This window comes from Branchiostoma floridae, chromosome 17 (assembly GCF_000003815.2).
Source record: "Branchiostoma floridae strain S238N-H82 chromosome 17, Bfl_VNyyK, whole genome shotgun sequence".
NCBI classification, from domain to species: Eukaryota; Metazoa; Chordata; class Leptocardii; order Amphioxiformes; family Branchiostomatidae; genus Branchiostoma; species Branchiostoma floridae.
Window position 1 is genome coordinate 12,205,964 of NC_049995.1, and position 22,298 is coordinate 12,228,261.

Sequence of the window (22,298 nt, forward strand, 5' to 3'; positions counted from 1 at the left end):
TTGGCGAGCAGGTAGGTTATCATCCGCTTTGTTAAGATGGAGAAGAACAGCTTTCCCTCTACATTCAACAGTGATATATTTCGGAACTGCTTGATGTCTGTAGAAACTTTCTCCTTTGGGATCAGTACTCCTCCTGCTCTTCTCCAAGCACTAGGGATACACTGTTTCTTCCATGCAACTCTAAAAAGCTTCCAGAGCAGTCTCACAACCTTTGGACACTTCTTGTATATCTGATAGGACACACCGTTTGGCCCTGGTGCTGAACCAGCCCTCGCTTTCTTGACAGCCGTCTCCAACTCGCTCCACCTGGGGAGGGATACATCAAAGGGTATTTCGGGTTCAGTTGGTCTGGGTACGTAACCTGGCGACCCCAACTCTTCATCTCTCTGGGGATCGCTGTACGTTTGTTTGAGATGCAACTCCAAATCTTCCCTAGAAATCTGAAGAGAGCCTCCCTTCTTTTCCTCAAGCAAGTTTCTAGCAAACTTGTATGGGTTTTTGAAGAATTGGTTTCTCTCTTTTGCTTTCCTTTTACGCTTCCTTCTGAGTCTCTCGGCTCTCCTAAGGCTTTTCAACTTCGATTTAATCTCTTCCCATAACGGCTCTAGACCTTCCTTCTCTTCTTGCTTTGCTTTACGCCATCTCTTCCTCAACTGGCGACGTCTGCGGACCAATATTGCAATCTCTCTCTCTCTGCGACTCGTCTGTTTTTCGCGGGCCTCTTTTCCCTCCTTCTTGTACGTGCCGAACCTTTCGCTGCAGTAACTGTACACTAAGTTGCCGAACTGGTTAAGTTTCCTCTCTACGTCGCCTTTCAGCCCCTGCTCGAGGATCTGATGTAAATCGTCATCTAACTTCTCCCATTCCTCCTTGTTGTTCGCCCTTGGCCACTTAATTTTCTCTTTCCTCTCTGGGGCTGGTTCTTGTGGACTAGGAGTTGCCCCTGCTACTACTACTATTACTATAAGCCAGGCGGGAGTCTGGTAGAGACTATAGCATTAACTTCCCAATGCAGCCTAGTTCGTGTAGGCCGTGTAATATTTACAATCTAGTAATTTGCAGAGCCTGTTATTTCATCCTTTTATATAGCCTGGGTACCATCCGGATAGTAGTCGCTCCTTATAATGTTTGCTTCTGTAGAGAAGCGACTGTATATAGTGTATGATAAAAGTCGGAGCAAGAAGCGACTGTATACAGTGTATAATAAACGTCGGATCAAACTACTATCCGAATGGTACTCAGGCTTCCTTGTACAGTCTTCATGTAAGGAAAAAAAGATATTCTAAAAACTAATTTCAAATATCGAATAGATTTGTATTACTTTGTGCTTGCGTCTGGTGAATCACAGACACATACTCCACTTGTGACAAGTCACGTGAATTGCATTATCTATAAAGTGATTCATGAGGACGATTTTTGTTAAGGTTTAAGTTTTATTCATCTTTTTCAGAGTGTCGTCAAATCACTATCTCTGGATCCAGCCACTCTCAAGAGGCCGCCATGACCACCTACAGTCTGACTGACGCCATCAGTGATGACCGCCCCGTGTACTCTAGTGACACGTCACCAGACTTTCTCTACTTCTACGAACCCTTCGATGAGTGGATGGTTGGCCCTACTGTTGGGAGCGGTTTCCGTGGTCTAACGACAGACGACATCCACCTCTACCCTGAACAGATCGAGGCTGTGTGGAAACTGTGGGACGGGAGTGCGTGGGTGCCATTTCCCAGAGTTCTAGCAGAATGCACCGGTATGCTTGGCAAGCTTTGATACTACTAAGTATTTTGTAGGATCTGCTTGGAGATTAGTTAATGACCTATCTGTTCTTCGGTGCATATTGTGTCATAACGCCTGGTCCTTTGCTGTAAGCACCTAATGAATAACTTGTCCCTAATATGAATATCTCTAAACTTCTACAGATATCGATGACTGCGCCTCCACTCCTTGTCTGAATGGCGGAGTTTGCACCGACCAGCACAACTCCTACTCGTGCTCATGTGCGGCTGGATGGCAAGGAGACAACTGTGAAATAAGTATATGTAAGTAAACAACCAGTAGACAACAGACGCTATCTACAGTATCTACAGCTTCATTGTGCATTGTGCAAATCCCCCTAGCTTTTTTTTTTGACAAACACAATGAACAGTTAGGCTTAACGCTTCATTCTAAGGACTGCAACCCTTTCCATTCGCGTGCAAGTCGAGTGAGCTACACAGCTGGAATTTGAACTCACGGCTTTTTGGTTCACAGGCAGGGTCACTAACAAATTGACTACGCATATTTTCAAAGTGTTCATGCAGACATATAATCAATGTGTTACTGTTGTCTTCAGAAGCATTTTTTTAGTCCATTTATGTTTCTTCCATTACATTTTTCAAACAAGCTTTACAGGTCAACTGTGCTTCGACTCCTTGCCAACATGGCGGGGTTTGCACGGACGTGGCCGATTCGTACACCTGCACATGCACCGCTGGATGGGAAGGGAACGAGTGTGAAGTGGGTGAGTAATAACCTTTTGTCGTATACCAATGCTGTGATCAATGGGAAATGTACTTAGTCTAACAGTTGACCAATTATCTTACTTTCTGCGAACTAAAGTTTCTGCGTTATTCTTAGGCTCATTGTTGTCGAGCCGTGCAGGATATACTAGTTTCGTCTGTACTCCTATGGAAACCAACTGGCTGGTTACATTATATTGCTCTATGGACATTTTAACGAGAGACTAGTGGTATCGTTTACGTGAACTTAGAACAAGCAATGTCTAAGATAGGGCTGTATGGAGTATCAATTATGTACTTAAGCCTAGTCCAGACCTCTGGTCGATAATGTATGTATTTTAGGCTCAGTTTCCTACTACTTAATGCCTTTTCATCACTTCCACACCAGATAAGAATGAGTGTGACACAGTCATCTGCAACTCCGGCTATGAGTGCGTGAATCATCCTGGTTACTACGTCTGTCTTCCATATGGTAATATATGATTATCATCTGGAGAAACATTTTCGGTTATTACTGCATCTCTTATGTGTTAATGATTTTAACAAACATATAAATCCATGTTTATCAAGGTAAAATCTGTGTCAAGTGAAATGTATTTTCCTCAAAGATTACGTCTGCTATGTTGGAAGCTCTTTTTTAATTAAGAATTTAACCACATGTAGATCTATTGAATTTGAAAAACATTAACTACAGGTGGTATCTCACTGCATTTGAGGCACCGATGCGGGTGCGGTACTGCGGGGTTCGTTCACTGCGGCACTGTTGTGTTTTGGTCGATTTTCTTACAATTTAGATATTGCGTAATACGTAAAAGCATAACTTAGAAGACAACAAAATACACAAAACGTAAGAAAATTCGTTTTATATCTCTGAAATTCGTTGAGTAATCTTTTGAACCCCGCAGTGCCGCACTGGTGTCCCAAGTTCAGTGAGATACCACCTTTACCGATCTGCTTGCTGTTACGTTCCACCACTTGAAGGTTTCAACGGAACAGCGTCCACTTCTGACGAGTGCGGGATCCCCTCGATTCCGCCCGCTGCCACTGGGAAGATCCATGGAGGTGTCGAGTCGACTGCCTTCTCCTGGCCTTGGCAGGTCAGCCTTCGTCTGGTCAACGCTGGCGGGATCCACGTCTGTGGCGGCTCGCTCATCTCCGACCAGTGGGTCCTTACAGCAGCACACTGTTTGGACGAGTAAGTGCTACCTGAACTATTTTTCGAACATCCGTGAATAGGTTCATCCGGTTGGTACGTCACTGAATAAAGATACTCTTTTTACACAACCATTGCTTTATTCTCACCAACGTTTCGGTCAGTTCTCTGGACGATTCTAACAGGTTCACATTGTACTGCAGGGCAGGTGTCACTGCTCATAGTTCAGATGTGATCATAATGTGAACCAATCAGAATTGCCCTGAAGAAGATGGTGGTCACCGAAACGTTGGTGAGAATAAAGCAATGGTTGTGTAAAAAGAGTCTCTTTATTCTATTTTTCAAACAAGTGTTTGTGACTATGATTAATTAACTTAACTCTGCTTCAATATCGATGCATCAGTCCCCACGGCTAGCATTTTGATATTGAAAGGTAAGCTCTTTGTTGGGAAGTGACGGAAGTCGGAAGCAGTGTCTCTTGGTCTTAGCAAAGTGTTGGTGAGGCTCTGAATGTGTGTTACAAGAAATGAATGTAAATGAGGGCTTAACAGGAACACAAAAATCATAAAACAATACGTTATCAGCAAAGTTATCAACATCAAAATGCCGGCCGAAAAAGGATGTTGAAGATACCTGTGTCCAAACACTATAGGGCTAATCAAATTTTCATTTTGAACTCCAGAGGGAATGAGCACACAACCCACTGGAAAGTCAAGCTCGGGCTCCACGATGTGGACGGTACGGCTGAACAGCAGAGACAAGTCATCAAGCTCATCATGCACGAGCAGTTCTCTGCCGTCCCTCACACGTACAACGACGTCGCCCTGCTGAAACTGGACCATCCCGTGACCATCACACAGAAGGTCAGCCCTATCTGCTTGCCGACCGGCCCGACGCCAATCAATACTGATTGCTACATAACCGGCTGGGGTGCCACTGCGCTCGATTCACAAGGTGATTTTCTTAAGGTGCACTCTCACTGCACTTGCATCAAGCTTGCGTCACTGCGTCACTGTTTTGTTATTTTCTCCATTGTTTTATAATTTAGATATTGCGTAATATCTAAAAGTATGACTTAGAAGATGACAAAATACACAAAAGGTAAGGGAGGAGTCATGCAGGGTGAGAGTTTGTCGGCCTGGTTCTCACCCTGCATTACTCATTTCCAGAGTCCTTATGTAAGGTCCTCGTCGGGAATACCTGCCTTGGCTGCCGAACAAATTCTCTGCCAGTCCTGCTAAAAGATCCTAAAAGTCTGGCTTCCAGGGTAACAGTGTACTTGTTATATTATTATCGTAAAAATATCAAACTGTTCTCCAAAACTGGGGGTCAATATAGGCGACTTCTTAAAACTTTTGACCCATTGCTGACGTCACACACGAGACAAATCACGAGTTCAGAGCAATATTAGGTCAGCAATTTGAATAATGAAACCGTATGACATTGTCAGGAGACAACAGACTGTATTGCATCGACATGCACTGCTAGTTATAGCCTGCTAAAGGGTTTTTGGGATCATCTATCTTTAACAAGATTTTTCCATATACCACGTCTTAACTTTCTAAAGGTGACAACATAATGGCGACAACATTGCAGCAAACCCGAGTATCGATCAAGGACGACAGCTACTGTTCCGCTCATTGGATAATCAGCTATTACCCAGAGAGCATGCTCTGTGCCGAACAAGCGGGAGTAAGTGGTTGTGAGGTATGTCGTTATACTTGTGGGGCACAAAGGGAATTTTGAGCAAAGTCTGTAAAAAAGGGACAATTCTCTTTAACTCTGATACACACATGTCATGGTGACTCTATATGAATGTGTTTGTCCAGTGAGACCGAGTGTCCATGTGGGTCTATATGAATGTGTTGTGAGACGTTCTTATCCCATATTTCCGATGTTACGTCTGTGATTTGCAGGGAGATTCTGGAGGCCCTATGGCCTGTCCATCTGCTGACCTGTCCACCTGGGAACTGACCGGTATAATCAGTTGGGGTGAGAATCCGTGTGGCGCCCACGTCAAACCGGGGATCTTCACCAGGGTACACAGCTTCGTGGGCTGGATCAACGACAAAATGGCCACCAACTGATCTAGCTGTTAACACTTAACGCAAGTTCACCTTTGTCCGCGGGGTAACCTATATCCATTGTTTTAAAAAAACAGGGTGTGTAGGTGGGTGGTAGTTGTTAACAGCAATATACTGAAAATATTGCAATTGGAAACCAACGTCCGTCAACGTGACATCAAAAGCAACGGATATAGGTTACCCAACGGATAAAGATGAACTTGCATTACCATCCTCTGTTGAGTTCGTGAATAAAAAGAAAGGAAAAACAACACATGAGATCATTGAAGCCTTCTTGTCAGACTTGTTATTTCTATATACTTGTATAAAGAAAGTACCATCGCAGCATAGGAAAATCACATCGTAATACTGCAAGTAAACGTAGACGGTAATTTGTTAAGAAATTACTATAGTGATTTATTTTGGTAATTGAAAAACAGAATACTGTGATTTTAAATATATTTGAGACAACTGTGTAATATAGTGATATCTATGAATAAAGAATGATTTTAATAAAAAATATCACCGGTAGAACACTCAGAAACATACCTTCTCCCAACGTAGCGGTCAGCCGGTTTGCATGATATGGTTTGTACGTATCACATAACATTCGTGCGTATTACACAAAGTTCGTACGTTTTCGCATAGTGATTCGTGCGTATCACAAAAGATACGTACGAATTTCATAAGGTTCGTGCAAATGCTTCGGCACCCCTGGTATGCTAACTTGGCAAAAAATCATTTTACGACATTGTGAGTGTAACACGATATATTTCCTAGCCTCCACCAGGCTTCCCTATCAAAAAGGGCAACGTTTAATACAGATAGAATTCGGCACACAATCGACTAGCCTGATTTAATCGCGCTTCTCAGGCCCGTCGTAATTGCCGCGCGGGTAGGAGGCTACAAGCTCCGGATGGCGGAGTTTGCGTTACACAGACTAACAATCGACTAGGAGAGTCAGTCCACGACATTCCGGACAATACAAACCCTGGTTGCAAAACTCCCCTGGCAAGTCATTATCCCTACTTGCCAGCGTAGTAGAGACTAATAACTTAGTATTAAATTTATTTTGAGAGCAAGATAAAGCATGTTGAAAGTGCATGCGACTTTTTCCCGCCAAATGGGTTAAAGGCTATCAGACGATTCTATTAAAAAGGGGACAATTAAAACAAGAACAGTATTCGGAATCCAAAAAAAGCAAATTATAAGCATCTCGTATTATACGGAAAATGCAATAACATAAAATATTAGATATGGAATATCTTACAACTGCAAATAGTTACGCAGATTATTGTCGTTTTGGGACTTAAATAAGAAATGAAATTGCGAATACGTCTACTTGTTATAATGGTACAGTCTGTTCACATGGTTTAAATGGCGCCAAGTGTTAGTATTCCTACGATAGGGGTGTCGGTAATATCTGTTATTACCTAAAGACGTTTACTCTGATATAATTGACAAATTGTTTAGTTTTGTGAATACATATATTGTAATATGATCTTAAAACTATGTATTAGCTAACTTATGAACAATGATACTCGAATTAAGTACAAAATCTATACTGAGGACCCCTAACCTTGCACGAGTCGCACAATCCAACTGATCAGCTGACCAGTTTGGCGCGAAGTCTGCTGGCCTTTACAGAGTCGAACTGTGCACTGTGCTAGATTTTGTGCTACGTTTCAGCTAAAAAAATCACACATTTCGAGAACAACATGGATACAGATGTGGACCAACATTTGAGGGACGTCCAGAGAGAATACCTGGACTTTCTAGACGACGCGGTAAGCAAAGGAATCTTTTGTTAATATTATTTTTCTAGTCGCCTTTGTGGTCGGAAATATTGTGTGGCCCCGTGATAAGCATGCATGTTTTCCCTCGCCTCGGTCTTCGGAATTTGACATAATTTGATTTTTGCATAGACGAACTAAGTCCTTTAATAGACGAAGGTTCCTTTATTTTGACATTTGATATGTAGTTTTCTATCGGTGTTTGTTGGAGCTGTTATTTGAAACGCCATGTTGCTTATTTTAAGTCATAACGTTACATTTTGCTTCTAGAATGGGAGGGGGGCATGAACAAAAATTATAATTTTGGTTGTTGTTTTCTTTTGATGATTGCGAATAGTACGATGAAATTCAGATGATATGTTGTATATCTTTGGCATATCACTGTTTAATTTAAAAAGGTACATTTATTTATTTTCATTATAAGCTGAGAAATCTATGTTCAGGTTCAATAGTAAAATCGCATTTCAAGTTCAACCAGTCACTTTTCTAGGTTTTCTACTCTGCTCTGGACACTCCAAAAAAGTGTGATTAATTCTCCATTCCGTAACAGGAGACAGATGGGACCTACACGGACAAGGTGCGTGACATGGTGACCAACAACGGTTTCCGCCTCATCGTCAACATCAACGAACTGCGCAAGAAGAACGAGAAACGTGCCAACGCGTAAGTCTTCATCCAGTCATGTTAACATGTTAACTGTGAAAAAGCTATTTTGTTTGAAATTTTATTTTTTAATTTTTTTTATTTTTTACTTAATGGTCACCACGTAACAAGCCCTGAAGGCCACTCAAGGTTACGGGTTGCACGATTGTAACTGTAACAGCAACTCTTCGCCCTAGGTCAGAAACATCATGATTGAAAGCAGCCCAATTGCTCCCTATGAGTGAGGACTAACTGACCCAATAGGCGCATCATTGTGTATCATATGGGAAGGGAAAAACTGGTTAATTTAAAGACAGAAAAGGAACAATTGGCATATAACTGTGTCTGTGTGTATGTGTGCGTGTGCATGCTTTCTGTATGTTCAAAAAGAGGGAGCAGTGTAGTTTCTTTCTTTTGTGTGTTCGTGCAACTGTTCTTCAAGGAGTAGCAAATTATGCTATTCCTGATTGTCTTGCATGTTTCTCCTGGTTCCAGCCTGCTGTCTGCTGGCTGCGAGGAGTTGGTGTGTTTCCAGAAGGCGCTGAAGGACTTCGTGGCCACGGCTGACACAGCGTACGCCAAACAGCATGAGGAATTCTTTGTGGGATTCGAAGGAAGGTAAGGTATTACATTTGTTTGTAATTAACCAACACTAACCTAAGATTTGGATAGAGAAGTGTAAAAAGACCTTCTAAGCAAGGCTTATTTCTAATACAAGGAAAAGCTGGATCACCTTTTGACGTATCAGCTCCACCAAGGAAGAGCAATCCATGGCTTCTGTGTATATGCACATTATGCAGATAGAACACATGACTCCAGTAAGCAGTGGGTCATAAGTTGCAGAAAGTGAAATTATGGCCCTTGTCATTATCTAAAAAATATTTGTGTACGTCAGTCAAATTAACAGAATATGTATGAGTTGGAAATTTTTTAAAATTTTTTTCCCTTGCTTCTCGCCAGTTTTGGTGCCAAACATGTGACCCCACGTACCCTCACGTCTTCTTACCTTGGGAACCTGGTGTGTGTGGAGGGGATCGTCACCAAGTGTAAGTTTCACCTCAATGATATTTATTTGCCAAGGATGGTTAATTTATTCAGCCATCGGTCTTTACCTTACAAAATATATTGGTTTAGCTCAAATACAAAACCAACAGTAAGATCTATGTTCTTCGATATTGATGATAAGGCAAAAAATAATTTTTTGTACATGTGATATGCCGCAATGTTGTTTTTAGCTTAATTTAAAATGAGGAGAAAAAGTTGTCTATTCTAGTGAAGTACATGTACAGTAAATTGATATATGACTTAGCAGCAGAAGGAAAAAGTATTTGTCTTTTATGTTTGTGGGTGACACAATTTTTCGTAACACAGTGCATGTGTGATGAGTTAGCGGTGAAAGCTGGCTGAACATAAAACCACTGTACTAAATCTAACACTCTACTTTTTATAACAACACTTATAACGAATTCAGAGGTGATTATTAAATGTATTTTGTAGGTTCCCTTGTGCGTACTAAAGTGGTTCGTAGCGTGCACTACTGTCCAGCCACGAAGAAGACCATCGAGCGCCGCTACACTGATCTGACCTCTCTGGATGCCTTTCCCTCAAGTGCCGTGTACCCCACCAAGGTTTGTGTCTGTGTTTCAATTTTTGCTAGCACTTTACACAACTACATGATTGTTCTCAATCCCTCTAAGGTTGACCATTGGGTACACTAGCACTGACACATTTAATAAATGGTGAATTTAAAAGAGATTTACTAAAATAAATGCAGCATAAACAATACCTGAGGTATGCATACTTCAGTGTTCAAATCATTCTTGAGAAGGCCTTGAAAGCATCGACTTTAAAAGTAATATAACATAATAAATATTTTCTTCTGCAGGATGAGGACAACAACCCACTAGAGACAGAGTTTGGCCTGTCTGCCTACAAAGACCACCAAACCTTCACCATACAGGTATGGCAGATATGTACTGAGTATGTTTTCAACCTCGTATGTAGAAATCTTCAAACTTTGTTCATGGTGGCTTCATGGTGGCAACACCCGTATTTTGATCTTGAAGTTTCCATGGAAAATTCTTACCTTATTTGCATTGTCATGATTTTGTGGAGGAATGGCCAATGAAAATTGAAAAAAAGAAATCATGTCAAATTTAAATATCAAGTATATGTCACCACTATTTACTTGTACCAAAATAACTTTTTTTGTGCCAATAGAATGAAAGTCCCAAAATTTGTTTGGTACTTGTTGACGGGTATTACATGTATGTGGCTGAGTAACTTCTGAATTTTTAAAGATATTTTAGATATTAGAATCATAATTTTTATAACATTCTTATTTAAAAAAATTTTTTCTGGTGGTAGGAAATGCCAGAGAAAGCTCCAGCCGGCCAGCTCCCGCGGTCAGTGGACATTGTGGCGGATGATGATCTTGTGGACGCGTGCAAACCCGGCGACCGTGTGCAGGTCATCGGGCTGTACCGCTGTCTGCCGTCCAAGAAGGGAGGCTTCACTTCTGGTACCTTCAGGTGGGGGAAAAACTTTCTTATATGGGGGCTGTTCAGTAACAATTAGTACTGGTCAAATATTTTGGGCCATTGAATAAAAGCATACATTAGCCCTTGTCTATGTTTTTAAAAACAAGTCAAAATCTTTTTCATACCATGAATTAACCATAGTGTGAATGGCAATGCCTATCTTCATTTCTCTAGCCCTTTGGCCACACACTCACACAGTAGGAGCTTGTCCACTAGTAGTGTGTAATGTTCAGCTTTATACTTTTTCGCATAAGAGCAGAGTAGTTAGCAAAGATCTTCTGTATTTTGGGCAAGCACTCAACCCAGTAGACCATTGCTGCAGTGATATCTCTCAAGACTATGTTTATGGTGGTCAACAATCAAATTGATTTCTATTGTTTAAAAGGCGGCCAACAATGACATTTATGTAAATTTCTGTTTCTTACAGAACCATCATGATCGCTAACAACGTGAAGTTGATGAGTAAGGAGGTCGCACCATCGTTCTCCGCAGATGACGTCGCCAAGATCAAGAAGTTCAGCAAGTCCAAAAAGGTGTGGAAAAAGACATTTTATATAACAGCAACACTCATCGTCATGTACCCCAAGACCACCACATAAAAAACAGTGTTACTTACAGTGTTATTGAGGTCTCTCAAGACTTTCTTTTAATACCTGGATATCTGAAATTTGTTAGATCTCTTTAACTTTTTTCTTTCAAATTTTGTAGGGTAACTGACAGAGTTAGAGAATTGAGTTTGATCAATGCCAACACTGTTATGCAAAAACATATTTCCAAATGAATGGATCTGATAGCTTTGCTCCCACTGATATAGGTATTTCTAACATTGCCTATGTTCTATATTCCAGGATGTTTTTGAGATCCTGGCTAAGTCCATGGCTCCCACCATCCATGGACATGAGTACATAAAGAAGGCGGTCCTGTGTATGCTGCTGGGTGGGTGTGAGAAGGTTCTGACTAACGGCACACGCCTCAGGGGGTGAGTACATAAGTTCATGGGTTCCATTCCCTCTGACATCTGTATGCAGTAGCTGTAGTAGTATCCGGTAAAAAAAATGCTGAGTTTCCAGTTTCAGTCCTGAAATGCATGAGAACACTTGTCTTTCTTAGATAGGACAAGCAGTGATTTAACTTCAATTGAAAGCAGACTGAAGAAAAATTCTAGCTGCAAGCTATGTGACTCCTCTTCCCACCCCCAAAAAAGTCTAGGGTTAACAGGTTTTTCTAGGGACCCAACCATGCAATCCTTACATGTTCAACATTATTTGTTCAACCATTAGTACTTGTATTGAATTGTTCTGTCAGTTCATTCTAGTGACACTGAAGAAAAGTGATGGATGACTCTCAAAATGTCCAGAAGTAAATCTTCATTTTTATCCAGTTGTAGAGATTGAATTGTACATAAAAGATCTAGAAAGTAGATTTAACTGTGTTTAGAGTCTTAAATTTTCTAGATTTTCCATGTGTTTTAAAGTCAGTTCTGCTTTTCCCAGGGACATCAACGTCCTCCTTATCGGAGACCCGTCCACTGCCAAGTCCCAGATGCTGCGGTACGTTCTGCACACGGCTCCTCGGGCCATCCCCACCACGGGACGGGGGTCGTCTGGAGTGGGTCTGACTGCTGCCGTGACGACTGACCAAGAAACAGGTACTGAACTAGTAAAGTAAATTGTATCTCTCAGTCTGATATTTTAATGCCTCTGATGCCCCTATGAAAAAATCAAGTGTTCAAGCATGTACGTGACACGTTTTCTGGAGTTATTTAAGCTTCAATAGTTTTAAAAAGTCCTTCCTACACAAGATGGCATCCATCTTCATTTCTGTAGCTCTGGGCTACACAGCTTTGTGCAGTCACTGCAGTAGGGGATTGGTCTTTGTTCAACTTCCATACTCTTTCCCAAATGCTGCCTGCTAAGCAGAGAAAGCAGCATACATATGTTGTATACCATTTTAAAAGACTGCAAGGGGAGCACTCTGCCCACTAAGCAATTTCATCGATCAATGGGTTTCTATAGCTTGTCCAATAACTACTTGATTTAAGTGACAAATATACTTCTATTGGAGCTTATTCCTCTGTGTTCTTTCAGGTGAGCGACGTCTGGAGGCGGGAGCTATGGTGCTGGCTGATCGTGGTGTGGTCTGTATCGACGAGTTCGACAAGGTAGGAGCTGTTCGTTGTTTGTTCTCTTTTAGAAACAGTGGTATCCTTTATGAAAAAGTAATCTATGGATCTATCTATCAACACTTAGTTGGGACTAGGCAAGTGCATACTTCACTCCACAGATCCCTGTCAAGGCTGATTTTTTTTCTGAGTTGTTATATTCAGTTCGAGTGTCTCTAATTAAAGTGTTAGTAAAAGTCATGGAAAAGTAATAAGGAATCATTGAAAACTAAGTGGTGGCATTTTTAACGTACGATACTCTTAAGTATTCATAATGATCAAGGTAAATTGTAACATTCGTGTTTTCTAGATGACAGACATGGACCGTACAGCTATCCACGAGGTGATGGAACAGGGTCGTGTCACCATCGCTAAGGCGGGAATCCACGCCAAGCTCAACGCTCGCTGCTCTGTGCTGGCCGCGGCCAACCCTGTGTATGGAAGGGTATGTGTGACGTCTTTTTAATTATTTGTAAATCTCAGTGTTCTATACTGTTGTTCTACAGATAAGATTTTTCTTCTGAGTAACAAGCAAGCTTTGTGGGAACAAATTGTGACACCGTCACCCATGTAGTAGTATCCAGTATTTGATTATACTGCTGCTGGGTTCGCTGACACATGGGTAGGCAGCAGTCGGCAAGTCTTCACAGCGCACTTCCAAGTGGATCTGTTCAGTAGGCTCACCTGTAGTCACCTGAAATAAGTCATCTAACGTTATTGATTATTAGTCCATTTGATATTTATTGTTTTGGGGTTATATTTTTCAGTATGACCAGTACAAGACCCCGATGGACAACATCGGCATGCAGGATTCCCTCCTGTCCCGTTTTGACTTGCTGTTCATTGTTTTGGACAAGGTGAGTGAACAATTTGGTTTGGTCTATTGGTTTTATTGGGATACCCTTAAGATCTATCAGAGTTCAAATGTAGACAACAGACTACAAGAGCATAAGATATACAGGTCTTGTTTTGGGTTATCTGTGAGTGACTGCCTCTGTATGTGTGCATGTATCTGTGTGTGTGTGTTTCTGTGATTCAATACATGTATACACAATGCAGCATTGCCATACATCATTACTATTTTCATCAGTTAAAGGGTAAGATCTGCTATCTCTCATCATCATTATCCGGGCGTGCTATCTCTGATCATTTATTTTATACAGTATAGTTTCTGTTTTGTATGGCTGGTTGAAGTTCTGTATCTAACTGCATGGTATAATGGTTATTGAATATGCCACAGATGGATCCAGAACATGATCGTATGATCTCGGATCACGTGCTGCGAATCCACCGCTACCGAAATCCTGGAGAGCAAGATGGGGATGGTAAGGGCAATGATTCCTTCTATGTTTATACAAGTGCTTATGTAATTTTTATGATTTATATGATTGAAAAAGCTGGAATTCGAGCCAGGTTTTGTTTAGGCAGCTGAGATTTGAAAGCCCTTTTGTAGTGACTGTTCATTTTCAGTTGGCATCCTTCTGGAGACAATGCAGGTGACACCATGGTTTTGTCAGGTCATGGTTGCAATGGCTGTCCAGGGAATATTTCTGGATATAGTAGTTCTGGCAGGCTTTTAGCTAGGATTTTATCATAGGGTGTCCAATTTTCTTCCCGTTTGGTGAGCGCTGCAGGCATGAGTATTGTAGGGGGTCTGGGGACAACCTCACTCACAAAATTTTGAAATTTATAACTCTCTGAAACACCATTTCCCACATTTTGAGGTGCAAATTTGGGGGAATGAAGCAAATTTACTGTCAGACAAGCCACATGTGACCTGTAGCATCCCTGGTCAATCTGGTGAATTTCATGCTTGTCAGAGGATCTGCTCCCCAGTGTAAGGGCGTACAATTTGAGTTATTTTTTTAACAGGGCGTACGCCTGTACGCCTACCTGGCTAAAAGCCTGAGTTCTGGTAGTATTCAGTATTTCATTATACTGCTGGGGTCCCTGACAATGGTGGACACAAGTCGGGTTGACACTTTCTCGGCGACAACTGTTCCCTCCTGTCTACAACTTATTGACCTTCAAAACAAATGTCCACCGCTATCTCTACTCACTTCATTGCCTTGAAGTGGTGTAATGACCTTGCTTTGAACAATCTCATTAAAAAAAAGAAAAGAAAATGATGTCAAAGATGTCTTCCCTTTCCCCCCAGTTCTCCCCATGGGCAGTGATGTAGATGTGCTGACCACAGCAGACCTGGATGCTGCAGATGAAGAGGAGAAGGAGATGTCTGTCTATGAGAAACACGACAGCACGCTGCACGGGCAGAAGAAGGACAAGAAGTATGTATTATAGATTATTTCATTTGCACAAAACTTTGTCTCCTGTAAATGTCTCAAACAAGTAGCCTTATGTTTGTGGAAACTAGGGCTGAGTATCGGTACAGCATACCGGTACAAAACCGGTTTTTCTTATTGGACCGGTCCAGAAAAACCGGACCTGAAAAAGTTAGGTGGACCGGATGTTGGACCGATTAGAAAATTAACATATTATTTGATCAGGCATTCACACATTTTGGCGCTTTCAGTTGGAAAAAAATGACAAGAGTGAAGTAGAGTAGAGTTTATAGTAATTTCTACCAAGGTTTACAGTCAATCGTACAGGTGCAGTTAGCATTTAGCGTGCAGTTAGGATTTTAAAACGCCAGTGTAAGTCTAATACTTCACCAAACAGATTTCTTTGTAGTGAAATGCACCATTGGTATGAGTCATACTGAATCAGGTCCAGGTTCAGGTCCGGACCTGGACCTGATTCTCTGGACCGGAACCGGACCTGGACCTGAATTTTCTGTACCGGTACCCAGCCCTAGTGGAAACGTATGTTCTTATTAGGGGGACATGACTTGTTCGTTGTGATAGTGGTTAAGAGAATACAATCACTTACAGTAGTACATGTCATAGATTTTTTTTCTTTTGCAAAAAACTGTGTCCAGTAATTGTTGCATTATCTGTGTTTCATATTCTTGTTGTTTTTTTCCCCCTATCTCATTATTTTTGCAGACTGCACAGGATGTCATCCATAGAATTTACTTACTGTGGCCTAGTCAGAGATACTTTCCACTGATTTCCAAATTTCCAGTCATTGCAAATAATCTTATCAAGCAAGAGATAAACATTTCTAACAGTTCTTTTGCATGTAATGTTCCCCCAGAGAGAAGATTGTGAGCATGCAGCTAATGAGGATGTAGTTTTTGGTGTCAAACTTAAGTTTTGAGCATAATGGGTACAAATCAGATCAGCAAATAATGTTTATCCTTCATTAGGACAAGCAGTTTTTGTACTGCAGGCTGAAATGTCTAACTATTTTCTAGGGTAGGGAAACAGGAAACACAACATTTTTTTTCCTAGGCCTTACAGTACTTTCCCTTCCAATTTCCCCCCAGAGAGAAGATCGTGAGTATGCAGTTCATGAGGAAGTACATCCACGTAGCGAAGGCGCTGCGCCCCGTGCTGACCCGCGAGGCCTCGGACTGCATCGCTGACGAGTACTCCAAACTCAGGAGTCAGGAGAATCTGGCAAGCGATGTGGCTAGGGTGAGTACTGTAGTAGTACATATTCTACTGTCTTCTTGTGTTGTGTGTTGTGTGATTCATCTGCAATCACACACACTCACTACTGGGTTTACTGTCCATTGTTCCCTGTCTTGAAAGGGTTGGAAGTCGTTTAGTCAATGCTTTTACTAGGGGCTCTTCAGAATATTGCCTTGTTCTTGCATCATTATCCTAATGGCAGAGCATTGTCACTCTTGGAAGAACCACTCCCTTGACCCGCCCCAGCTCTACTTTTTGCACCAAATCAAAACAAGGATAAAAGGGTACTTAGATAATGGAACCCATGCTTCAAGACTAGTCGCTTTGATTGATTTCCAAATTTGCCATGAGGAATTTGAATGGCCTCAAAGTCAGACCTCTCTGACAACGAAATATGGAACAGAAATAAGTAACCAAGGGAATGAGAATTGAAGTATACATTAAAGTCAAAGATTTGAGGTTGACTAGATTTACAAAATCCCGCTATCTTTTCAAACTTAGATGTGAAATTTATTTCCAGGATTGTTACATGCCCATAACTAATGGCAAAAGTAAAACATACTGTAGAAACCTTGCAGTACTAGAAGATAAGTTAATTGTCTGACCCTTGCCTTGTCCCTTATGACCTCAATAAAAAGGTGCCTGCAGGCCGATTTGAGCTCTCATGAATAAACTAAGGTTCAAATAAACAAATAACTGATTCTTGATTCCATGTTCCCAACAGACTCAGCCCGTGACTGCCCGTAGTCTGGAGACAATGATCCGTCTGGCCTCAGCGCACGCGAAGGCTCGCATGAGCAAAACCATCACACGGGAGGACGCAGAGGCCGCCATCGAGATGGTCCAGTTTGCCATCTTCCACAAGGTGAGATGCTACAACTTACTGTAACGCTGGTTCACCTTTATCCGAGGGTAACCTATATTTGTTGTTAGTACAAAAAACGTTTTTAGGGTTATAGAGTAGACTGACGGTGGTTTAGAATCTTGAAAACCACTGTCAGCAGACTTAATACTCCTAAATGTGCTGTTTTTAAAGGCAACGGATAAAGGTCACCCCGCGGATCAAGGTTTTCAGTGTGGGCACAAATGATGAACAGCAACGGCATGGCAGAGTGGGCTTGTTGTTGGTGCTGTTCACTCTAGTTCTTGAAGCCCCAATGGGAAAGACACTTCATCTATTTTCTCACTGGACTCAGTAAAAATGAGTAGTACTATCAAGCTTGGGTTAGGAACGTCCTCTTAGATGGGACATAGAGCCGGAGGTCTTGTCTTTTAGTAAATATCAGTACACAGCATGAGAGCCATGCCTCGAACACATTGGAGAACACATCACAAGAAAACATAACGCGAAAAGAGTATGGGTCCTTCCAGTGTGAGTGGATCAAACCTTACAGTCTGGTCTTGTGCAACTTGTATGTACTGTACACAACTGGAGTGCTATGCCTGAACACAGTTTACTGTTGTGTGTTGGTTCGAATAAAGTTCCTAAACGGGGAACATGCGGCTCCATCGTCTTTTCTGAAGATGTGGCGTAAGTGTGAATGGTTGGCTTGACGTTGTCCTTCCCCACATACTATGCTTACTGGTTGTGCAAATCAAATAAACAAAACCAGGTCATGCTGCTAGACCAAAAAGCCATGTTTGTCCAAAAGTGATTTTTTGCTACCCAAGCAAAAAACATCTGCATTAGATAACAGACTTTTAACTTTCTTTGTTTTTATTTTCTAGGTCCTAGAAAAGGCGAAGAAGAAGCGTCAGAGAGAGGCCGACTCAGAAGATGAGGAAGAGGAAGATGAGGAACAGCCTGCCAAGAGGTGGGTGCTGTACACTTGTGCCCCCTAGTGACTTTGATCGTAACTGCAGATACATATGAACTACACAGATAGCATTGTAACTTGTGAATGAGGTTGCTCTGGTAGACTTTGTTAAGAGTAGCAGGCAGCAAGGAACATCTTAAAGTCTTTATATGTCTTGCCTTAAACTTTTAAAGATCACAAACGTAGGGAAATGTATTTTGTTGTTATGATGATTACATACTTTAGATGATATTGATTTTAATATTTACAGTTTAATCTAACACATCATATTCCTGTTACAGGAGAAAGGAGCGCCCTCCCCGTAACCCTGACGACCCGTATGACTACTATGATGATGAGGATGAAACTGGTATGTTTGTAAACACTTTGTAACCTTAAATAATGCATGACTTAACAACTAAAAAAAAAAAAAAACTTTCACTTCAAGATTGTAGCAATTTTAGGAATCATATTATCTTTACAAACAACATTACAAAGGTTTTCACTTTGAAAGATATAAAATTTTCTGTTCTTTACAACTCAAGCTTAGGTTTCAGATCCAGGCCTGTTTCTAGGAGTCGTCCTTCCATCCTGTGACGTAAATTTGCTTGTTGGAACGAAACAAAAAATGTGCTCATCCATCCCCAAAATCTGAACATCATGACATGTAGTTGATGGCAATGTTAACGACAAAACTAAGAACATGGGCTCCCAAACAATGAGTGGGGCGGAAAAAAATCGTAAAGCTGGAGACGTCTTTTGTATTAAAGTTTGTCTGTTATCTCTCCAGTACCAGACATTGGTCGTCGCCGTGAGAAGAGAAAGGAGCCAAGTCAGAAGGAGTCAGACGAGTCCATGGACGTCACATCAGCTTCGGGGGCAGCTGCGAAGGACGGGGTGTCGGAGGACAGGTGATTATACAACAATTCTTTTGGGCAGATATGTCATGAACTGGTAGCATGTTTGTTTTGCTTTCAAGAGGCCATGTTTTCAAATCTGGGCTAGGACATGCCTAAGGCTTTTAAGGTGTTACATACAAGACAGCTCTCTCTGCTTAGCACTCAGTAACTTTGACTATGAGTATGAAAAAGAGTATAGTAGTTACACACACACCACTGCTAGTAGACTAGCTCCCTGTTGTAGTGATTGCATAACTGAGTGGCTTAAGGGCTTAAGAAATTGAGATGGACACTGCCCCATATGCCAAAAGGCTTGAGAATACTTTTAACTTAGATACCTAATGAAATGTCCCAAAACTTTTTTGCAGTTCTGGAATTGTCAAAAATTTTACTATAAAAGGAACAGAATAATTGATTTTTGGAATAATAAAGGTATTCTTTTACATTACAGACTATTTTGATAGTGCAATCTTTGAACCTTGCAATTTTTGTTTTCTCCTAGACTTAAGATGTTCCAGAAGTCACTCCTTAATGTCTTCAAGAAGGAGCACGCTGAATCCCTGCCCCTCAAGAGGGTGACGGAAGCCGTCAACAGCGACCACGCAGACGATCCGTTCTCGGAAAGCGAGATTAACAGCGCCGTGGACAAAATGATGGACAACAACCAAGTCATGCTGTCGGATGAGACCATCTTCCTCATTTAAATATTTAGGACGGGTCAGTCATACTCGTTTGAATTCTTGTGTTGAATTTTCAGCGCATTGGACAAAATGATGGACAACAACCAAGTCATGCTGTCGGATGAAACCATCTTCCTCATTTAAATATTCGGGATGGGTCAGTTGAACTCATTTGAATTCTTGTGATGTCTCTACATGATTATTCAGATAACATTCCAGAAGTTTCAAAAACTAAAGAATTGTAACCATCCAAAATCATGTGAGGAATTACAACCTGTTAGTTGTAAAATGTGGTGGGAAATTGTAAAATAAAACAAGGGATACAAAAATAGAAGTTTAAGGCAGATATGAAATTCCTTCATTATTGTATGATATTGGTCAAAGCCAGGGCAAACAAACTTGGGACATGTTATTGTAGGACTTCATGTTTGACTAGTCTCACTTGTGCATGACTGTGTTTGCCTCATCCGTTTGCGTCACCTTGTTTACGTCACTGTTGTTTGCCGAGCGAGATCACTTCCAAGTCTTAACAAACTTCATTGACATGTTTTGACTCCTCTGTATTGTTCCCTACACTTTGGTACGGCAATGTTTCCGTCTGCTTCTCCCCTGGAATGTAAACATTGACTCATACTCTTCCAAAACATTTCCTAAAGCTATTTGTAGAAATCCTTTGGAGTTATAGGAGTGGAAGAAAATTCAATGTCTGTAAAAGGGGAGTATATGAATGGTTAGATCGCTTTACTCTGACAAGCATGTACGTCCATGCACCATTCTTGGGGTGCACATTGATAGCATCACATACAGTGTATATTGTTCGCTTCGGGAAGAAAACCAGTAGTTAGCCCTATATAGCTTGTTATATTGCTAAGGATTGCATTTGTGTGGATTGTATTTTCAGATATTGTCATATTGCTACCATGGGGTCGCTTTTTTGTATTTGAATTTGGGACAGATTTCTATAAGAAAACTAGAAAGGCCGACATTTGCTTGAGAGCAAATACAGCATATTTCAGCCATCTCCCTCCCCATGCAACAGTGTTGGAGTGTTGCAACAGTAGACAGTTCTAAAATCACCCATGTGTGAAAACGGAACACTTCTGCTTAAAAATCACTTTTACTAAGCACAGTTTAGTCCAAAAAGGAATCTTAAAAAAATACCCCGTGCAAGAATGGACTCTTTCAGTGCACCCCATTGGAGTTTTCACAATAGACCAGTCTAGAAATGCTCCCGCTGAAAACATGGCCTTTGAATCAGAAACCCAGTTCAAAATTAGACTCAGCAAAAGAGTCCCCCCGTGCATGAAAAGGTAAAATAGACCAGTCTAAAAACACTTCAATCTGCTAGAAATAAAATTTTGAATCATCACCCATCCATCCTGAATTTGAAAAAATCCCCCTCCGTCCAAGAATGGACACTTCCTGTGATACCCCTATGTAAAATGGACCAGTGCAAAAATACATCCTCTAAAATAGGACCTTGACATAGTCATGGAAGTCCAAAAATTATTCCTTTTGTAAAAATGCCCCCCCTCCGTGCAAGAATGGACTATTCCATCATATCCCATGTAAAATTGCAAAATAGACCAGTCCAAAAATACTCCCACTAAAAGACTTTACATAATCATTGGTCCAAATATGAATTTAAAAATAAAAATTAACCCCTCCGTGCAGGAATGGACTCTTCCAGATATATACAGGCTCGCTGATTGGCTGCCGTAACCTACTCAGAATATTAAATCAACCTACACGAAAGGTTGCCAAATAGGTCTTGTATAGACATGTACACGTGCAGATTGCAGGTGGAGGGTCAACGACCTTGAGGTCATTGACCTCTCTGGCCATTTGAAAATGACCACAAAATCCCAAAATATATCATTTTGAAGTGGTTTATGCCAAAAATTATACATAGGTCATTTGGATAAATATCAAGAGCACCCCTTTACCAAATTTCAGGTCATTTGGTTGTGAAACGGGGGTACAGGAGCCAAAAATGTCCTATTTTTGACAAAAAATGGCCAAAAAATCGCAAAATTAAGCATTTTGTTGTACTGTATGCCCAAATTGTTGTTGAATCCATGTGCGCATATGTAAAGGGCACTCCTATACAAAAATTTAGGTCATTTGGTTGTGAAACGAGGGTACAGGAGCCAAAAATATCCTTTTTTGTAAAAAAAATGACCAAAAGTCACAAAATTAAGCAATTTCTTGTACCATATTCCAAAACTGTTATTGAATCTATGTGGGCATATTATTAAAGCATCTCTTTACCAAATTTTAGGTCATTCGACTGTAATACCAGGGTACAGGGAGCCAAAATATACATAAAAATTGCCAAAAACCTCAATAAAATCATTTTAAAGGCAGATATGAAAAAAATGAAAAAAACGTCTAAGGGTATTAGCCCACTCTACCTTTGTGCGAAATTTCAAGTCATTCGGTCCAGGAACGACAGAGATAACGTGTTCCGAAGATTTGACAGGAGAAAGAAGAAAGAAGAAACATTACGAATACAATATATTTCACCATACCTATGG

General features: G+C 41.0%; 2 protein-coding genes across 2 annotated transcripts in view; both read left to right on the top strand.

Annotated features, from left to right (window-relative positions):
* Positions 1–5,985, top strand: part of LOC118405075 (coagulation factor VII-like) — a 9,610-nt gene extending 3,625 nt beyond the window's left edge. Inside the window, exons 4-11 of the mRNA XM_035804477.1 lie at positions 1,451–1,750; positions 1,920–2,039; positions 2,384–2,500; positions 2,887–2,970; positions 3,480–3,693; positions 4,334–4,605; positions 5,219–5,358; positions 5,568–5,985. Of these exons, the coding sequence (XP_035660370.1) occupies positions 1,451–1,750; positions 1,920–2,039; positions 2,384–2,500; positions 2,887–2,970; positions 3,480–3,693; positions 4,334–4,605; positions 5,219–5,358; positions 5,568–5,738 (1,418 nt within the window). The 3' untranslated portion in view covers positions 5,739–5,985. The remainder of the gene's footprint in view (positions 1–1,450; positions 1,751–1,919; positions 2,040–2,383; positions 2,501–2,886; positions 2,971–3,479; positions 3,694–4,333; positions 4,606–5,218; positions 5,359–5,567) is intronic.
* A 1,383-nt stretch (positions 5,986–7,368) lies between these two features.
* LOC118404519 (zygotic DNA replication licensing factor mcm3-like) lies at positions 7,369–20,512 on the top strand. Its single transcript, XM_035803647.1, has 21 exons — positions 7,369–7,501; positions 8,058–8,170; positions 8,645–8,767; positions 9,110–9,195; positions 9,647–9,777; positions 10,035–10,109; positions 10,517–10,680; positions 11,117–11,222; positions 11,538–11,668; positions 12,183–12,337; positions 12,777–12,850; positions 13,161–13,295; positions 13,618–13,707; positions 14,091–14,175; positions 15,009–15,138; positions 16,239–16,389; positions 17,111–17,251; positions 18,115–18,200; positions 18,485–18,552; positions 18,973–19,093; positions 19,584–20,512. The coding sequence occupies exons 1-21, from the start codon at positions 7,433–7,435 to the stop codon at positions 19,783–19,785; spliced, it is 2,436 nt and encodes an 811-aa protein (XP_035659540.1). The 5' UTR covers positions 7,369–7,432; the 3' UTR covers positions 19,786–20,512.
* Positions 20,513–22,298: the final 1,786 nt, after the last annotated feature.